Raw genomic sequence first — 20,369 nt, forward strand, 5'->3', positions numbered from 1 at the left:
TCATTTTTGACTCGCTTGTTATTAGGGAGAGGTTTAATGAGAAGTAGTGTAACAGGGCTGCACCTGCAGAATTTGTTTTTCAGGGGCAATGCAACCTTTCTCTACTGCACAGTCAGATTTTCAGGTGGATTTAAATACCTAAGCAAGGTGGTTGACACCTAAGAAGATTTGCTTAAAGATTCTAACTCCCCTTCCTGGGGTAAAATGTACTCATTCTTCCTTCCCTGCTTCCATCTCCTACAGTTTTTAGGGGGAAAAAGAGAGGAAAGAGAACACATTTGTTACGTTTTGGCCATGATTCCTTCTACATGGGGTCATTTCTACAACTTCATCTGCCACCAGCAGGTCCCAGCAACTTGTCAGAGAGGAGGCGTCCATCAACAATAGGTAAGCATATATCTTCCATGGCTTTTAATGTTAGCCTCGGTGCCTTTGCCTCAGTGCCTTTCACTCTGTGTGTGTGTGTGTCAGAGGGTTTGACAAACCTGAATTTGTCCCAGGGGAGGGATTTCACACCTAAGTATAGAAAGGTTAATAGCAAATACTCCTTTGCAGTCATTGCTGCAGGCCTGAAGTATGTGCGATGTGTGAACTTGCATAAATAAAGGGAGAGCCATAATCCTGACCATTTCCTCATTTCCAGTGGGTCGTATGACGCAGACCAAAGCCTGTGCCATGAGTGATTTTGCTACTGTCTATTCATGCAAAATTTCCTCTGATGTTCCTTATCCATGACAGGGGAGGGCAGGTTTTGAGCTTGGTGATGCGTCAGGTTGAGGGGAGGGAGGCAGGAGGAAGGACACAGTGGTCTTGTCATGAAGCAGTTCTCACATTACACAGCATTAACTAAGGGCTGCCACACAAAACGGGCCAACAGCTGTGCCTTTGTTTTTGTAGGGGCTTTGTGTACAATTAGAGCCTGAACTAGCAGGTGCTGCATACTGAGCAGGGCTTCTGTGGCCATGGCGTAGCCTTCTGCTCCTCTTCGCACCTACCCATAAAGGCTGGTCAAAAACTTGGCCCTTATCTGGGCTGTATAAAGGGCATCCAGCCTGCTTGGGAAGTGATTTGTTGTTGGCCAGGCATCATACAGTGCTTCTTTCTTCCCCGCACCTGTGAATTCCTCGACTGGCCTTTGGTCCAAAGCAAAGCAAAGCCATTTCAGAGCTGCTACATGACAAGTACTGCTCCTTACACATTCCCTGGAGATATTGTACCAAATTTTCTCATTTTCAGCACTGCAAGACACGCAAATACCTGTTTTACCCATTACTTGTTGTTTAGTGGTCTTCTACCATCTGTAGGTGGGCAGGCAGTACCTGGATGGCACAAAAGCCTGCCTCTGCAATCACTTCTGTGACAAATTTGAACCAGTGGAGTTTATTTCAGATCATGGTATTTGGCAGCATCTGAATAAGATATGTTTGTCCCAGCATCATGTTCTCCCAAAGCTGATTGGCTGTCAAATCACAGCCTCCCAAGGTGCTGTTCAAAGGCAGGGAGCTTGTGAAGTGTGTATGGGAGGTGTATAGCTTTGGCTATATAAGCAGTAGCTTTGGTAAGTTGCTGCCACTCTAGCAGCAGGAGCTGGGAAAAGGTAGTGTCAGCAGAGAAGACTTGACCGATTAGCCTTAGATTCAGCCCCTTCTGTGTTTGATTTGCAGCATGAGCTCAGTCACAGCTTTCACCTTCGCCCTTTGTCTGCCTTGGCTCTGTGCAGACAAAGAAAGGGCTCTGCCTCTTATCTCAATTTGTCGACATAGCAGACCTTAAGACACATCTTACAATGCTAGTAATAAACACACATTAGCAAGCTTTTAACAGGATCTGAAATGTTATGCTGATCTACAAGACAAGCCCAAAGGAGCCACATCTATGTGCATCACTTCCAGTTCTGGTCCTGCTGAGGCCTGTCTTTTTGCAGTCTTCAAGAAGAGTTCAGCCAGGGTCAAAGAGAGGGAGGAGCTGCCTCGCCCTGGAGGATGCAATCTCCAAGTCCCCCAGGGGCTGAATCTCAACTTTAGCAGTATCCTTCAGCACTTTGGGAGAGCATCTATTCACCTGTCACAAGACTGGGAAGCAGATCATCCTACACCAGGATGTAGCTACAATTTAACTCTCTTGTTTCCTGATCATCCCTGCTGGTTATGAGCTACAGCAGAGACTGCTACATGTATTCTAGCTCATCCAGCAGGCAGTGATGGGATCTGAGTGTTATCTTTCTCCCCATCAGCCAGGCAGGGTAGTATGACTTGGCACACACTGGAAAAGCCTCGGAAACGTGCTGCAACTAGTTGGTCACATCCACAATACCAAAAGGGTGAACATGAAGAGATGCTGCCATGCCAGCCCTGAGAAAACAGAACCTGTTGCCCATGACAGTGTGTCCTTCAAAACAGCACTATTGTGCTTGTGAAGTGGGCTAATTAGTTCTGCCCCCCATTTAGGTCAAGTTCTGCCTCTGTGGAAGCATGTACACCATTTGCAGTACCTAAGTAGCTTGGTCAGTATACAGTTTGGAAGAATCCTGCCCTGGGGCAACCCAGTGGGCAACCACTGCACAACACAATACCCTTTTGTGACAATCCAGGCCCTGATGGGATATCAGCACTGTTCCCTGTTGCTGCGTGCTCCTGAGCTTGCAAGAGCTCCATTTGTGAGTACCAGTGAGACCCTGCACTGCAGGAGTGACAAAACAGGAGTTATGTGGACAAATGTGGACAAACACATTTTCGGAGAAGCACTTACAGAGCTGAGCAGATCTGTGTGAGAGGAACTGAGTAAAACATTACTAGGAAAGGTCTGCTATAACTGTCGTCCCTAAAATTGGCAACACACTGGGAAGGGGAGTGGGAGGCTGCACAAGAACCCTCATTTACTAGAGAGCTCTCTATCTATCTCTAGAGATTTATGAAACCTTGTAGCTTATTCTCTGTTAATGTCTTATGCTCCTGAAAAGCCCTTTCAGTTAGAATAAATGATGGCCTCCCCCGCCATGGCAAGAACAGGTTGTTATATAGTTCTCCAAAAGAAGAGGACCTGAGTGAACTGCACCACTAAAGATGAAACATCATGGCATTTCTTTTGAAGCAAAAGCAAAACTAGTTTCACTCCATGCCTATGATCTTTATTTTAGCGGAAAAAAAGAGAGATGAATAATAGATGGTCTCCTGGAAATATTGTTCCACCAGCTCTTAGCTGGAACCAGGCAATGCTAATACACTAAGAGCATTCAAGATTATTCTGTTTAATCTCCGTAACAGTATAGTAATTTTAGCCTAGTGAGAAGCAATGGCAACTTCCCCCTTTCCTCATAAAGACTTTGAATCTGTAAGTGGAAGGAGGTCTTAGGCATGTCTCAAGGCAATAGATAAAGAGCCTTTAGCTTCCCTGTCATTCTCTAGAAGTGTCAGATAACCAGGACATGATATAAGGCACTGTGATTAGGAAACAATATACCACTGAAATGTTTCAGGGATGCAAGAGACCTCTGAAATAAAAAATGCCTTGGAAATACAAAGTAGATGAGGGTAGTCGAGAAATAGACAGTTAATCACAAATAGCAGTGACAGTGACAGGACAATAAACCTTATTTACTATAGATGGTTTTGGGTTGTCAAATTGCTAAGGAAGGGTGAAAGGACAGGGCCATAACATATAAGGCCACCACTCACAACATCCTGAATCCATGTTTCTCAATTATTTTCCAGTTATTAAGATTTAATACCTGTGAAAGCTCACACCACCCCCAGAGATCATCCCAACAAAGTAAATGAAAACAGGTGCTTGGATGTTCCAGTGTGTTTGGTAAATGCCTAGCGGTCAGGCCTAAAACTACAGCTTCATTAAAGACGCATAACTCACACATGCACTCTAATGTAGAAGTAGCTATGAAAAAGATCAGTATGTTTCCTCCTTCCTGATTTTGACTCTTACAACAGATCAGCCGACTGCCATACCCACCAATTCATCTGAAATGTTAAAAATGGCCTGCAGCGTGTTTCCTTTCTGCCCATGCAAAACAGATGTGTTGCATGGCAGAGCACCACTTTGGCTGCTGGTAGTCTGTGAGCCAAATGGCTCTTTACTGTTTGGTATCTAAGAGGTGTGCAGCATTTTACCTTGTGCCTTACAGACTGCAGCGCTCCATAAAATATGCAACCTTAACCAGTAACAGAAGATAGTGAGAAGTCTCAGATTTGCTGTTTCCCTGTCTTACTTGGAGTCGACTACTTCTTTTGCATTTATGTAAAAGTACTTGGGGTGCAGGATGAACATAGGTTGTGACCTGAGAAGGTGCAAAGGCCAGTAAAACATGTAAAAATTGTACAGAACTCGCACGTCCTGAACAAGAGAATTTAAATATGTTGGTGTGGTCAGACTTCAAAGAAGGATTAGGCCTTCCTCACAGCCTCTGGTCTTGAACAACAGCCAACCAAATGTACAGTCCTGTATTGGTACCCTAGCACCAATGTTCACCTAAGGGTCTGCATGCCTTTTGCTGTTCTAGCATCTCCAGGTTACCATGTGAATCCATCATTCCCCCTTAGTGATGTCTGCTCTGAAAGATGGGTTAACAGCAAAAGGGTGCCAAGAATGAGAGGCTGTGCAGTGTGTGCAGCTGGGGACATGGGAGCACAGTGCAGGGCTCTGTGCTGTGCTCCTTAGGGACAGGTCATGACATTCTCTCCCTCCTGGGACGCCCTTCCAAGCCATATGCGTCACTCCAGTCCTGTGCAAATCTCCATTCTGTCTGTGAATATCCCCATGTCAGTCGTGGCATTTTTAAGTGGGAGGCTACGTTGGTCATACAGATACATTCAGAAATTGAACTCTAAGGCTAAACTCTTGTAGATAAGACAAGTGGAAAAGACACTTGTCTGCCCATTTGCACATGCATCCCCCAAACGAGTAGTGTGCTGGCTTCATATGTCTGGTTTCTTGTCCACCCAGTGGACCTGGAGAAAAGCCTCACAGAACAAGGACAAAGCAGAACCTGATGTCACATTTCTAGAGCCATGCCAAAATCCCCTAATCTCTCCACCACCACTGGTGCTAGGAACACAGAGCCTGGACTGTCAGGCAGCAGAAGGCTGCCTTTTGGGTATTGTGCATCGTCCAAAAGAAGAAGTAAGATCTCTCCCTGTTGAAGTGCACAAGGACCATGCTGAGACTCTTGCTCCTGCAGTACACATCATGTGCTCTGCTTTCAGTAACTTCCCTACTGTTTCAAGATAGACACTTTCCAGAAGACTTGTTTCATTTTAAAGTGAGATTCAAAGAGCTGTCGTCATGTCCTGCCCTCACTGTGAAGCAGCAGAATAATTTGGGCTGTGGCTGAAAACATGTTTTGAGTCTTCTGTAAATGGCATCATAGCAGAGCTGAACTCAGACATAAAGAGGATACAGCTCCCTGGATGTCCCAGTAACTGGTCACATGCTGAGTTTGGTACAGGAGATATCATCACATGCAAACCTTCATTTGACCTCCCTCCTCTGATACAATTCTGGCAGTGACCCAATCCCATGCTTTGTACCAAGCCATCTATATGTAACAAACCCTGTATTAACATTGCCATTTTCCATTCTAAAGCAACAGTATTAACCTAATTCAAGAGCTGATTTCATGCAGGACACTGGGAATAAAGCACGTCTAATGTAATCAATCTTGCATTTCTAGCTGAGGCAGCGCTTAGGTTGCTTTTTGCTAACAAAAGCAGCTATACAGAACCGGTATGTATTGTATCCTTGCTGCAGAGAAAAGCAAACTGGCAGAAGAAAGGATTGTTCCTGGCATCATTTCCCCACCTACACAGCAGAAGGCAGAGCTGTTTCAAGCCAAGCAATTATCCTCAATTCATTACAGTAATGACAATAGAGAAGGGCAAAGCTAAAAAATCTTTCTGGACAGGGCTGACCAGTAAGGAGAGTGGTTCCTGCCAAAGATACTGTGCTCAGACCTACAAGTCTCCCATGGGTGTTGAGAAAGTGCTTACATCCCTTCTTCCCTTCTTCTCCTAACTCAAGAGTCTGAATTTTGCCTGGTGAGCTGGAGCCATCCCTGCACTGCATACCCATCAGATGCCTGCACTCTCCCCAGGCAGTGCTGTGGGATGTGCCTTTCCTCCTGGCCACAGGGCTGGCACCCAATGGAGTGGCAGACCCTTCACAGCTCCTCTTCCTCCCCACCACGGCACTCCTCTGTCTGGCACAGCATAGGCTCCTGCCTCCCCAGCCCAAGAATAAGAGCTATGCAGTGACTTTCACCCCAGGGGTAAATCCCCTGCCCAGAGACATATGAGGTGATAGTATGAATGTCATTCCTGCAACCTTGCTTTGTGCAAGTCAAGGCTGTTAAATTTAATAGGGTCCTGTGAATGGCTGAGGAACTGAGGTCTGGAGCCATGCTATACACAGGACAATGAGAAACAGCCATGGAAACAGACAGTGTTCAAAATGACCAGCTGTTTTTTGCATATTTACACACAAAAATTGAATCTAGCAAAGATTTGGAAAGAAGCAATCAATCTCTATTAAAAACAAACAAACAAAAGGAAACTAAAACAGAAAGCAGAAACAAACAAACACTAACGGGCCTTGCAGCTGGTTGGGGTTCAGCCAAAGGGTGAACAAGTAGTCTTCAACATTCAAAGCTCTAAACTTTGGGAAATGGGATCCCCAGACTTTGGCTTAATTGTCAGTTGTCAAATGTCAATGAAGTGCAACGTTGCTATTTTTTTTTTTCTGAAGGAAGCTGTTAGCTAACAGTCTATTATATTCAATGAAGCAATGACAGAAAAACAGCCCAACTTGAAATGCCAGGAACTGATTTTGTTTACATTTATTTCATCCAGTTTTAGCAATAAGTGCAGGAAAGGAATGTCTTGTAACAGTGAAGACATATTGTCTTCCTATGTATTTTAAACAACATTTCTTACTGCAAACTGGAAGAAAAAAAACCCCAAAAATGCTGTAATTGAAGGATTCTGGAATAATTTCTCCTTTTTTTCCATTGTATCTTTATGCAACCATATTTACTACCCTTTATTTGTGACTTTTCATGTCATTTCTTTCTGGCTTATCATTAATATGTGCTACCCTTTAAAGAGAGGGCAGATGCCTCTCAGGCTGTGGGACTTCATTCTTCTGCTGCAACAGGTTTTCTCTGTAATACTGGGTAAATCACAGAGGCCTCTGTAAGAAGAGCTGTTGGCACTCAAGCCGTGAATTCACCCAAGCAAGGCAAAACGTTTGTAAACTGTCACCTATAATGTTATTATTGACTCATGCTCTGTAAAACAGGGCTGGTGAGACTATTTCCTTAGTTATCTCCCAGGCATGTAAGGCGTATGAGTGCAGGCTGCTGTCAAAATGTGCGTTGGGGGGTGTTAGCGGAAGATCACTCAGTTGTGGTTCTCTTCGTCTCATGCCATGCAGCATGAGGTACTGCAGCACACTTTGCTGATGTCAGCAGCATTATTGCAGATCTCACAGCACCAGTCCCATGGCAGTGCAGACTAAAAGCGTGACAAAATTGTCTCTACATCTCCAGCAACATTCTTCTCTACTTGCAGGTCTGGATGTTCTCACCTGCTACCCTGACACTTTCAAAGGAGAAGGTGAAGTGCCCTCCATAGCACAGCTTTGTGTAGTTCAGCTCAGGAATATCTCCCCCAGCCTCAGAACAAGCTCCTCAGGATCTCAGTACTGTTCAGCATGCAGCCCAAAGCATGCACCGCAATGACATTTCAATCACTGTCGCCATTTCCCCTTCAGACTGAAGCCCATTAGCTGCTAAACTGTCTACTTCCCGGCGCTCAGCTGAAGGAAGCACTTTGTTGGGAGTATAATCAATCTTACCACAAAACTCTGGCTGGTACTCTCTCAGGTGATTAAAGAGTCACATGGGAGAAAAATGACACAATTCAAGGGTTGCTCTTAACTGAGCTAGGACATGAAAAATGAAAAGTGTCACTATATTACTTCGACTCCCTTACATCACCAGCCCCAAAAAGGAGCCATGAAGTGCAGCCCCTCTGTGATGGACTCATGCATAATTCAAAACATGAGCTGCCTTCAGGAGCAGATCTCTGGGTCCAAGTCTGCTGAGAATGCCAAGCAGCACAAGCTGGAAAGCGTCTCAAGCAATGAAAAGGGCAGATCATTAACACTGCAAGAAAATGAAGCACAGGAAAGACCAACGTTAAGATCCCACATTGGAAGTCACAAATGGACAAAATTAAAAGCTCTGTTAGCAAGTGAACATCCCCAGAAGCTCTCATACTTTTACAAATATCTCTAGATTTGTAGTCCTTCTGCCACGCAGTCTTATGCTTGTCTTATTAACCTTATCGGCTCCCCACAAGAATGCAACATAATGCTCTTCAAATTAGCGGAATTTAAAACAGAATTAGTGCTAGATTTCAAATGGACATTCCAAGATTTCGAATGATTATGACAAGGTTTCTTCTGTTCTTACATGCAAGAATAGAGAGGTTGAGCTGCAGCTGGAAAGGTAGACAGCATTTTCAATCCTGAACTCACCTCAACATAAAACAAAGGCCATTGAAGCTGAACTACCCATTAGTTTTCAGTGAAAAGTAGAGTCAGGGTGTAGGTAAAGAGCAGTTTCAAGTAATTGTTGTAAACATGAAGAATTCTGCATTCACTCAAAGTCATTAGAGGGTGGGATTTGAATTTGCTGAAGCTTGATGAGATCTCTTGATGAGATTGGGATATTAATCAGTCACCTTGGGGTAGCAAGTTACTGTGGTGCAGTCGGCGACATTACTAATTGGGACACATATTTTTCCCATGAGATTGGTGGAGGTCAGTTAACACCCAAAGTATTCCAGCAGCGGAACTGGTTTACTCTTTAAAAAACTGTGGCTGATCTCTAGCTCAACTAGTCCATTTTCAGCTTGCTCTCACATGATGCAGTTTTCCCTTGCCAGATCTGAACATCCCAAATTTTGTCTTATATGATCTGTCATTACACAAAAGCCATAGCCAAGTTATTTGTCTGAGCTTTCTCTACTGACTGACATTTCTAAGTCTTCCTCTGCAGGGCAGCACTTACATGACTTGAACAACATTTACAAGCTGTGTTTTTTAAAAGCTTTGTCAGTGTTTCTGCTAAATTTTCATTTTGGATTAGCTATCAGGAATATTTTTTCACTATGCTTATCTCTACTTGTAAAGCAGTGTAACGTATGAAAATCACAATAGGAATGAAGTGTAAATTAACATCAGACAGTAGCACCGGTATATCCATTTGTTAAAATCAGTGTGTGTTAGCATAGTATCATTAAGAGCCCTGAGAAGACATTACAGATGATCTGCAAAAGCAAAAGCAAAGCATAAACAGATATTACTCAGCAAATTGGGAAACCTGCTAGATATCTGTTAGGAACAAGTCAATTTAGATATGAAATTCTTCTTTGAACACTGACGTATTCACATGCCATGCTCACTGGATATCAGTCCAGTTCAGGAAGCATCAGAATATGTATTTCTGTTCTCTTTGTCTTCAGCTGCTTCCCCTGCCACCTTCAGCCCATCCAAGTGGCTTGAGGGAACTGATTCCTCTGACTCCTCTGAAGTAAAAGTGCTTCCTGAGCTTGTACCAGTTATCTGAATGTGCTTTGCAGAACATTTCTCTTTCATCCTTCCTCCAGATTTGGAGAAAGAAGAACAGCACACACCGAACAAGTGATTAGCAACAATTAGGAAAATTACCAGGTTGCTTAAAAAATTGCTTATCTGAGAGATCTCTATGAATCTCTATAGCTTGGAGCTAGCAAGCAACAGAGAGGTTGCTAACCATGATCTTGAACCTTTCCATATTAAAAAAACAGTGTATTTGTTGGCTTTACTGGCCAGATGCAATTTTATAAAGCAAAAGGAGAATGTTGAGGTATTTTTCTGTTAATTGAATTTGAAGAAAAGACTCTGTGTGCTAATGCATTTATTACCTTTCTGATCCTGAAACACAGCCTTTCTTTGGTCACAAACAGAATACATACACAGTCGTAGGTTCCCAAAATTACATAGCTGAAGGAGTTTGCAAAATAGTGTCACTGATAAACTTAAAATTCTGTAAATGCTATCACTAAATCAGCATCACCAACAAGTAGTGTGGGCTGATTAACCTCCACGTGGTTTTGGAAGGAAGAATTGTATGTTGGAGGAGCTGAGACAGTCAACTGAATGAAGGACAAACTGGTGCAATGATCCTTGGGCCAACAGTAGAAGTGAGAAAAATGGGAGAAGTCTACATCAGGACATAGAGTGAGAAATTTTTGAAAGTGTGAGCAGAAGTCAGGAGAATAAGAGCCTGCACAGTTAAAACCATTGAGCTGACCTCCTGCTTCCCCAACAAGCATTGCTGAGGGCATTTTTCAGAGCAGGACAGAACCAGCTGAGGAATGAGAGAGCTCATTCATAATAAAATGTACACAGCATTGCCAAGGCAGGGCAATATTTATCTGTTCTTCCCTTAACTGGCTCTTAAGATTGTAGTTCCACCCCAGTAAAAGGCAGCGCGTGACCTTGGGGGTCAAGAAGTAGGACAGTGAGGACCCTTATATGTGTGAGGCATAGGTCTTCTACTCTGACTGGACATTATTACTGATTTACCGCTTAAAATATTGAAGAGATGCTGTTGCTACTTCATGCATCTTGAGTGTTTCTGAGTAGTGACGAAGACACTGAACAGATTTTGTTGTCCTTCATTGGGATTTTGGACTAGTCCATGTGTAAGTATCGTATAAAAATTATAATATCAAAATTACAGCTCTATTTATCTGAAAAGCAAGAAAGTGTGAAGGGGAGTGAAATATTTCAAGGACTGAAACCAATTCCCTCTATACTGAGAATTATGTAGCTCAGCCTGCCTGTTCTGTCAAAAAGGCTTATCCAAAGCTGAGCTGATTATAGTGTATATGCACCTTTAAGAGGGGAAAATACACGGCACAGAAGAGTTTTTTAATCTAGGAGAGAACAGTGTAAATGAATCAATGGCCAGAATACAAACACCTATTTTCAAAGTCAAAGTAGGCAATTCAGTTTAAAATTGAAGCTAGAATTAGGGAAAAGCCAGACACTGCCTTGCTCTCAGTCTTCACATCACAACCAGTGGGGGATCTGAAAGAAACCTTAGTCAGGAAGATACTCCATGTCATGTAGGTCATGGACCAGCGCATCCCAATGCTCATGCCAGTGAAAATTCAGGCCATTTCATTCAAGCTGAAAAACTAAATTAATTTAGTATAGTGAAAAGCAGAAGTTTCTTTTCTCAAGATCCAGTTCCAGCAGCTTTACACTGGCTTCCAGTTTCCACCTTAGAAGATTTGAGCACCTTTTGTGAGCTCAGTCTTTTCTTTTTTGCTTAAGAGAAAGGCTTTTGAACAAGCTTGATACTCTTTTATTTTTCTCCTTTGATCTGTCTAATCACATGAATTAATTGACTGTTAAAAATTGTAAAATTCAAATCTCTTTCAGGAATTCCATAGAAATACTGAACTATGTCACAAATCATGTTTAAGATCATAGTTTCATATACTCCCCCCAGTGCCATGTGACTACCAACCCAGTATTGATTTCCTTTCATCTCAAAAACTGAAGCGATATTCATTGCCAAAATAAAAAGCTGTCTGAGTTATGAGAACACACTGCCAGCAAGTTCCAGGATGAAGCATAGATATAAAAAAGAAGAAGTGGGGGAAGGGGTAGTGAAAACGTATGTGAGAAAGCTGAATATACTCTGCAAGAACATATGTATTAAAATAAGTCTTTCATAATAAAGCACTACAGGAGCAAAGGTAATAGATGTTTACCACAATACCACTGATCTTGTCCAGAGCTTGATGGGCCTTGCCTTTGGTCTAGCTCAGCAGAATGGCAGCCAAGCCATGTCCCACTGGATTTGGCCCTGCCCATTTTTCCCCAGCTAAAACCTTCTCTTTTGTCTCAGTGACTAAGACTCTACTGGTCATGAGGGAGGGGGATGAGAGACAGGACGAGACAGGACAGGGTGTAAATAAGCAGACCTTATGTTGCCTCAAAACACTGCACAGGTATTTCTCTCTTGCCACTTTCAAGAGCTGATTGCCTAACAATGGCCATACTCAGGCTCTTGAGTTTAATGTGTACCTCCTACTGAGCCTGGTACTTCACATAACATTTTAACGTGAAAGATCAAGATGTGATTCACCATGCACTCTCTCTCCAGGAAACTGGGCTTCCTGCAGTATAAATAGTAAAGGTAGCCAGTGTTGCCTACTATAAAGTGATCCACAAAAAGGCAGTGCCTGCTTGCTCCTCTTGGTGCTATGCTTTTGGAAGCAAGACAGCATAAGCCCTTAGCAGAAGATACTCTAAAACCCGTCTCCAAAGCTGCTTGCTATGACTCAGTTGTTCCTTGATTTCATGTGGTCTGACCATGACCTGAAGTCTGCTGTCTTTGCTTAACTTAGAACCTTGTAACGAAAAAGACATGTTGGGGTCCAAACAGATCTGAATTTCCCAAAGAAAGCAATTCTTTCAGTCAGAGAAAGCCTTTTCTCCTAACACTGCCCCACCCTAGGTGAAGCAGGCTTTTTCCTTCTAAAAGTCTTTCACAACCTGCCGTGGCATCTTCTAGGGCTGTCTGCCCTTCTGTGACAGAAAGCCAGAGCAGTATCTGCCCAGGTACTGTCTGCAGTAGATTGACATCACATGTGCTCTCCCTGAACCAGCTGCCTCATTGCATTGCTATTGATTCTGAGTTGGATTTCTGCAGCAAATTTCCATTAGCAAGACTGCAAATGATGAAAATGCTCATTTATATCATTCCAGCTCTGCATCACAATTAACCTGCTACTTAGCCTCCAGCAAACCAAATTCCGCCTTCTCATCGAATGCTGAAAAAGTTCCCCAAGGTTTCTCTGTACCCAAAAGTTAGGCACTGCAAATCTGAGATGGACTGCTATGCACGTTAATTTGCAGTGCGTGAATTGGAAATAAGACATTTAACTTAAAAGTACCATAGATACTGAAGGAGGATATTTTCAGTCCCCTGCAGTGGCAATCCAAACCCTGGGTTTTGTTATGACATCAATTATTAATCAGTTTTGCTTAGAAACTTATGTTGCAGTACAGTTCCAGATGTCATTTTAAATAAAGAAACAATGGCCATATACTCCACATACCTCTTGCATTTCATATACACACATATGCATATGTATATAAATAGGGTGAGCATGCAGAAGTTCCATGTAGCCTGAATACATGACTTATTCTCCGTGAAGTCTGCAAAGTAAAATGAAGGTTTTAAAAATAAAGAAAATTTCAGATTACTATTCTACACTGAGAAATCCAGGTTGTTATTAGTAGAAAATACGTGGAGAAACACAGCTTTTGCTCCTTCATGTTCTGTGCATGATGCATGGTGCACAAAAGGAAAACCACACCCATGGAGTAGTTCTGGAAGCCATGAATTTGGGGTGCTTGCCCAAGAGAAAGAAATGCAGGACTGATCAGTCCTCTGCATTTTAAATATCAGAACTATTTCTATGCAAGCAATGAATGTTCAAATGGGGGATGGTAGAGATACAGAAAGAAACAAACCAATAAATTTGTCTGAACAGACTCTGTGCTTGTTCAGGGCATTTTAAAGACAGTGTGACTAACTGTACTGGGGAGATGAAGTCTTGGTTATCACTTTAGAAGGCTTAATGGACCTGAATTCCCTAAAAATCGCTGCATCTTATGCATCTCTCATCCCATCAGTCCCAATCCTGCTTTACTCTGAGTGTTCATGCCACAAGTACATACATCTATGAGACACAATGACCTTTGGGACAGCAGAGAAGGAAGTGTTTCAGGGAAATACAGACTTGCTGGCTCAGTACAGTGGCACTTGCTTTATTGCTGCTTGTTAATGGAGGCCCAGTTGTGTCTCCAGGGCCTACTGAGATCAGCATCTCTTTATTATGCTCTTGAGTTAGGCTCAGAACTTGTCTGGTATCTTAACCATGATTAATTATAACTTCCCTGTGACAAAACATTGTTGATTTACAGGACATGGCCAAGAAAAGTCATGGCTTTCAAAACGAGTCTTCGTACTGTATAGCAGACATTTAACTTAGAAACCAAAGTTCAAGGTTAGTCTCCCTGTAGACTCGTTGGAGAAGAGTTACTCCTGCTAGAGTCACACTGGGAATTGCTTGGGGGAGGTCCCTTCCTTTATGGTAAATAGGAAGCTGAAGGCTGCCTAGCTTCCTAATGTAGGCACTTAGGTCAGGTGTCTGAAGCTAATCAACTTCAATACTGTATCAGAAATAGAGCAATGTCTTCTGTAAGGTGCTCTCCTCCTGCAACTTCAAGCTTTGGGGGTAAAGCGATCTCCCTTGTGGCACTACCCTGCATAATAACTGAGTGTACAAAAGGCTGGTATACAGCCTGTGCTGTATCATCTGCTCTCTCCTCTTGTGAGTACAGTCCCCTGCAGCTCTCCAAGACATCCCTAACCCTGACACTTTCAGAGGCTGCCAGGCATGGACTCAACCCTACAGTGTTCTGATGGGGATTTCAACTGCAGAGAATACATCAGAATTAGACCATTTCAAACAAAAAAAGAACAAACACTGTGTGAAGCTGCAATGAACAAACTCTCTCTGTCCATAAATCAAAGCTTTCAGCTGGGCTGCAGCACCTAAACTGGAGGGAAACGCTCCCTCCAGCCTGCCACAGAGATGAAATACAGACCTTCACAAATCACTGTGTATAGGAGAAAGGACATCAAATGCAGAGCTGAGAAAGAACAAGTGGAAGTGAAAGAGTCAGAGAGAAATTGCAAAACAAGAGACAGTCTAGTTTTCTTTTAATTTTCCTTATCCCTAGCTCTATAAAGACACAAGAAATTCAGTCATTATGACTGTATAACTTTGGAGGGGAGCTGAGATCACTTCCTAGGTAAACACCCACTACCAGTCCTCAGAGGCACTCTTTCAAAGCTTTTTCCACCAAGGATGAGAAAGCAGCAGCCTTTGCTGATGCTGACCCACCACACCTGAAGTGGCTCCAGAAATCAGAAACACAAAAAGGAAGCAGTCCCAGTCAGGGGTGGCTGACAGCAGTGCACAGTCCTTTCTCTGCTTTGCCATGTTTTCCAGGTGAGGGCCTGCACTGATGAGGTAGAAGAGAGCCCTGCCTGCTCTGAGGTGAATGCACAGGTCTGGTGCTGCACCACCCTCTGTGTTTTATGGCTGGCATAACTCTGTAGGCACAGAGGTAGGGACATGTCCCTGTTGGTCATTCACTGGCCAACAGCATAGCATGAGGTATGCAACTGGCCCACCAGTGCATGGCACACAGGGTAGCCAGGGAAGCCAAAAGCAGAAAAGACAGAGGAGCAGCATGGCCATGCCGCCATGGAGATGCACCATCTGGACCCTGCTCTCTGCCAGGCCTTTTGCTCTGCTCATGGGGAAACCCACTTCAGTGTTGTGGTCTTTCTCCTGGCCTGCCTCTCATGTGCCCTGGGGCACCTCATCAAGTCAGGAGAGTTGTGATCCCAAAGCCAAGGGCTCAGGCACCTCTGCTTTAGGGTAGAGCCAAAACACTGGAGTGCTGGACTCCTTTGGCAGAGCTGTCACTCAGCAATGGCAACCCCATATGGACCTTGGTGAGTGATGTTGGGAGAAATCTGCTTAAGTAGAAAGAACAGGCAGTGGGAAGACCTGTAAAGGGAGTGGTTGGTTTGCAGATGTAGAGATGCAGTTAGTACAGAAACACAGTTTTGACAGTACTACAGAGCCACATCTATTAGCAGCCTGAGTAAAGGGTGGAATTGAATTTAAAACTGATGGTGTAGGAAGAAGTAAAATTTAGCTCCTAAACTGTGCTAGCACTTTTGCAATCTGCATGTCTTCTCAGAGGGAGGGAGATTGTAGGTTAGTGCTTACTATTATATCCCACTTGTAATAAAATCTTCTCTGTTGTAATTATGCTAAGATTGACAAGATCCCTAAACATGGGAATGCTTTAAAACATTCACCTTTCCTTTCTGTTTCAGCAAAGGAGAAACGATATTACAGTATAAAACCTAAACCAAACAGAAAGGATGAGATTATTTCTGTATTGATAAAGGGTAAATTATAATAATAGTAGTGAGACCAGTCTTCAACCTAATGTTCCAGAGACAATTACTAGGATTGTCTCTCTTCTGCTTTCTCTCCCAGGCTCCAGGAGAAAGAAGAATCAATTAGCTCTTTGCAGACTATGACCTTGAAGGATACAGCTTTATGGGGAATATGCTGAGTAAGACAGAAAAGAGAGGAGAAGAAAAGGATTTGGAAACTCGTGGAAGGGCTTGGTTCAGAAACAATACAATACATCAGTGACAGAATGTGAGTTGTGTCAGTTCTTTTTTATTTCTGCACTGTAAAAAAAAAAAAAAAATCAGCACAAAAGGGGCTTTTTGGGAACAAGTTACCTCACTTTTCCTGAAATGGAAAAAAGGATACTGAGAGGCAAAAGAAGGGACAATTCAATTTGCAGATGCTACTTTCCAAGCCAGCTCTCTGAGAATTTTATAGCTGTCAAAGGCATCCATAAAAAAAAAAAAAAAAATTATCACTGATGCAATCTGTCAACCTCTCCAACAAATCTTGCTCTACATAAAACACAATGATGTGTTTGAAATGCAGTTGTTTCAAAACCCCCAAGACAGTGCTTTTAGAGCTGCCCAAAAAGTTCTTCTCATGCTTCTTTGAATTCTTAGGCATATCTTCTGCAGTATACTTTTCCAGCTATATTTTCTTATTTTTCTTTGCAGGTAATTTCAGCCCCTTGCCATAGTCACAATTACGTGCCATAGTTGGAATAAATGCTGTCCACACAATCTTCTCCCTCAGATTAACCCAAACTTGACCTGCTGCCTGTTCTTCCTCTCTTTTCAGTCAGTAGCTATCTGGAAGTCTATGATGCCTTAAAAAACATTTATCCTAAGAAAACTAAGGCAACAGTAAAAAAATGAAAAAAAAAAACCCAAAAGCAACTCAGCCCCATCATCTAATTTTTAGACAATTTATTTCCCAGATGCGAGCAGATCTGACTGTACATAATGGCTTTTTGTCAGTGACTGCTCCAAAGAATCTCTTTTTCACCCACTCCTCTTCATTTACTTCAGAGATGAAGTTACCATTATATTGATAAAGGCTTGTCTCATGTGAAAATTAAAGAGGATGAGGGTTGTCCTGGCATAACTAGCTTTTGGTTACTTTTCCCTCTCACATGAGAGAGGCCATTTTGACTGGATGGTGGTCCCTGGTCACATTACGAAGTAAAAAGTGTTGTTATATCTTTAATGTCATGATATTTGCATGACAAAAATAAAAAATAAAAATTCTGCATCAATGATGAAAAAAATAATAAAAATATTACATAGCATAATTCTATGGTGGTTAAGTGTCTCGATAATTCAAGTAATGTCTTACCTACCACAGCAAAGCCCCCTATCATTAAACGCCAAAGCAATATTTCTCTACTAGTCTGTTTCCATCAGACAAATTACTTTTAATCCAGAAGGCTGGTTGTCACCCATTATCTAAGCAAAAGGCAATAGGGCTTCTACTGGAATACTCAGAATTTTCCTTCAGTGATTCTGGAATTGCTGTTCAGGACTGTCTGAGCTAAAAGGACCTCCACTGAAATCACTGTATTTACACTCATTTTCAGCTGCAAAGTGGTTGGCCTGAAATGTTATGTCTAATCCATTCACCACATACCCATACTGAGTCCAGTCCTGCTGGGGCTAAACTTAGCAGCAAACTTCTGGTCACTTCAGGGCTCCAGGGTGAGGTCCAGTATCTACCACCTATAAGGCAGCCATCCTGCGGCATTACAGGGAATGCACGAGGGAGAATAAATGAGATGGGGCCCTGCATGGAAATTTGCAAGGAACACAGTGCTCACCCTTATCACTGCAGCTTTCCATAGAAACCTCAGCCTTGTACTTTGAGCACAAGGGCACTACCTTCTCTTTTTACTAGAGTAGCATAATTTTACACAGCCCAGGAATTGCTGGCTTGATCTGCTCTGGATTTGATGGGTTAAAATTAAGAATGTCAGAGAAATTACACTTCAGCAGTGCAGTATTTGGATGCTTTCTGATCACTACTGAGAAAATAATACAGGTACCCTGGATATTTTTTGCTTTAAGGATGAGCAAATACTAATTTGTAAACTGACTTCCTGCATTGGTAAGAATACTTTCCTGAAACACCCCACAAAAGTCAATGAGGCAATGGCTGAGAAACAGGTTCAACAAACATTAGCTCCTGGAGGAGGGGAAAGATGCAGAGAAATGTGTGCTATGCTCTTAAAAGAAAGGGAACGATCATAAAGTAGCTGCTAAATTAATAATTCCCAGTCTCTAACTGCTTCAGATATGCTGTCACAAAAACTGTTCTCCCTGAGTGTTTCAGGAGGATGATAAGGATGTTTGCCAGCAACAGACTTCAGGAAGGAGGAAGCAGAAGTGCTCTGCAGGCAGGGAGAAGAAAATGAACACACATGGAAGATCCAGCACAGGATGCAAATTTGTAATAAAAATATGTTGATAGACCATGTGGAATAGTTATCAAATAAACCCTTGAAGTAAATCACATACTTTCCTACAAATGAATGCAGAGAAAAGGGTGGTATTGGCACTTTACAAAGGTCTCAAATGAAGCCCTCTTCAATTGCCATGCATATCTTGCAACTAAGTTCAGAGGCCCTTGGGTGCTCTCCTGAGAAGGTAACCCTGCTGTACCTGTCTTAGCACATTTAACCTTTGCATGCCAATCACATCCCCCTCAAGGACAACTGCAGAACTGTTAAGTGCCTTTTTTTTTTGTTTTGTTTTGTTTTGCTTTTGTTTTGGAAGAGAACAACAAAGAAATACATAGCTTCTACTTACAAAGTTTTGGAGCAGTTTGGAGATTGGTTTCTGTCGCTTGTGCCTGAGACGTTGTGGTAGGCTCCAGGGCGGGTGGTGACAGCGAAGGTGCGGCAGAGGACAACAACCCAACATCTAGGATGCGGTTATACAGAGAAGGCTGGAGGAATGGTTTGGAGGGCACAAACGAGCTGTCACTTTTCACTGTCACTTCAGCCTTGCTCTTGGGGCTAGGTACAGGGAAGGGTGAGGCATACACCTCCGAAGGCACCCAGGCAGACAGAGCTGTAGGATCCACAGCGCTCTTTGGGTCTTGTCCTATCCTCCCAGGGTCAAGGTGGGTAGGAGAGTCATACTCAAAAATCTTGTCCACAAAGACCCACTTGAGGCCAGCAATGCAGAGGCAAAGGCTGAGCAGGCAAGCCAGGATAGGGGCGATGCAGATCTTTTCAGAGTTGAGGCAGCCCTTCAGTCGTTCTGCCTCCAGGCACACACAGCAGGTCGCAGCAAGGCCTGCTATCCCCTGGACCCTCCTGTCCTCTCTTTGGGTCCCCGGCATGTTCTCCTCAGCCGGGAGCCCGTCGAGGGACGCATCAGGGCTCAGCTGAGCTGAGGGGCTGGGGAAAGTGTCGGCAGCTACTTCAGACATGTTTAAGCATCAGCTCTCAAAACAGCTCACCTCCAAAAGGCCTTAACTCTATCACAGTCCATTACTATGAGATACAGACAAAAAGAGATGTAATAGTCACAGTGCTCTGCAGAAATCACAGAGTGGGAGTCAATAAAAGGTCCAGGCTCAGCAACATCATCCAAACTGGGAGAGGAGTAACACACAGGAAAAAAGAGATATGTACACTCCTGCCCCCAAACCCTCTGTCGCTCTCTCTGCCTCTCTGAAGCAAGAGTAGCTTCGCAATTACTGAGCTCCTGTTTGCTGGCCACTTCTATAATTCCTTAAACACCTCTCAAGCAATCCCAGTTCTTCTGCAGGAGGGAAGAAACATCCCCCAGAAGCAAGCACAACAAAACAGAATTGGGTGAAGGAGGATCAAGAGAGAAAGAAAGCCACGAACACCAAACAAATTGAGCGGATTAAGTGAACCAGTAGCCCAGAGCGAAAGGCAAGACTCTCACCTTGAGCATCTGAGGCTGGTATCTGCTTAGATGAGGAAAACAATTGTCATGCAGTAGAAGGAGCAAAAGCAAAATCTGTAACAACGGCGGCAGCGGCAGAAGTGACAGTAGCAGCAGCATCCTGTCGTGTTACAGCAGCGGCTGAAAGAGGCTGAATCATTACAGAGCAGCAGGTGCTCGCTGTCTGAGCATCACTGCAAACAATATCATTACACAGAGGTTTGAAAGGAAGAGCGATGCCAAGACGGTGGTAACTCCCTTTCTCTCCCCTCCCTCTTTGTCCTTGAGCGCTCATTCACTTTCCTCCTTC

The 20,369-nt window shown here is 43.3% G+C and overlaps 1 protein-coding gene across 2 annotated transcripts in view; it reads right to left on the reverse strand.

The window, feature by feature from the left end:
• NRG1 (neuregulin 1) overlaps positions 1-20,181 on the reverse strand; it is a 96,203-nt gene extending 76,022 nt beyond the window's left edge. For both annotated transcript variants that reach the window (XM_010009978.1, XM_010009977.1), the window contains exon 1: positions 18,947-20,181. In XM_010009978.1, the coding sequence (XP_010008280.1) occupies positions 18,947-19,574 (628 nt within the window). In that variant the 5' untranslated portion in view covers positions 19,575-20,181. The remainder of the gene's footprint in view (positions 1-18,946) is intronic.
• Positions 20,182-20,369: the final 188 nt, after the last annotated feature.

Source organism: Nestor notabilis, unplaced genomic scaffold, assembly GCF_000696875.1.
Source record: "Nestor notabilis isolate BGI_N333 unplaced genomic scaffold, ASM69687v1 scaffold15682, whole genome shotgun sequence".
In the NCBI taxonomy this organism is placed as follows: domain Eukaryota; kingdom Metazoa; phylum Chordata; class Aves; order Psittaciformes; family Psittacidae; genus Nestor; species Nestor notabilis.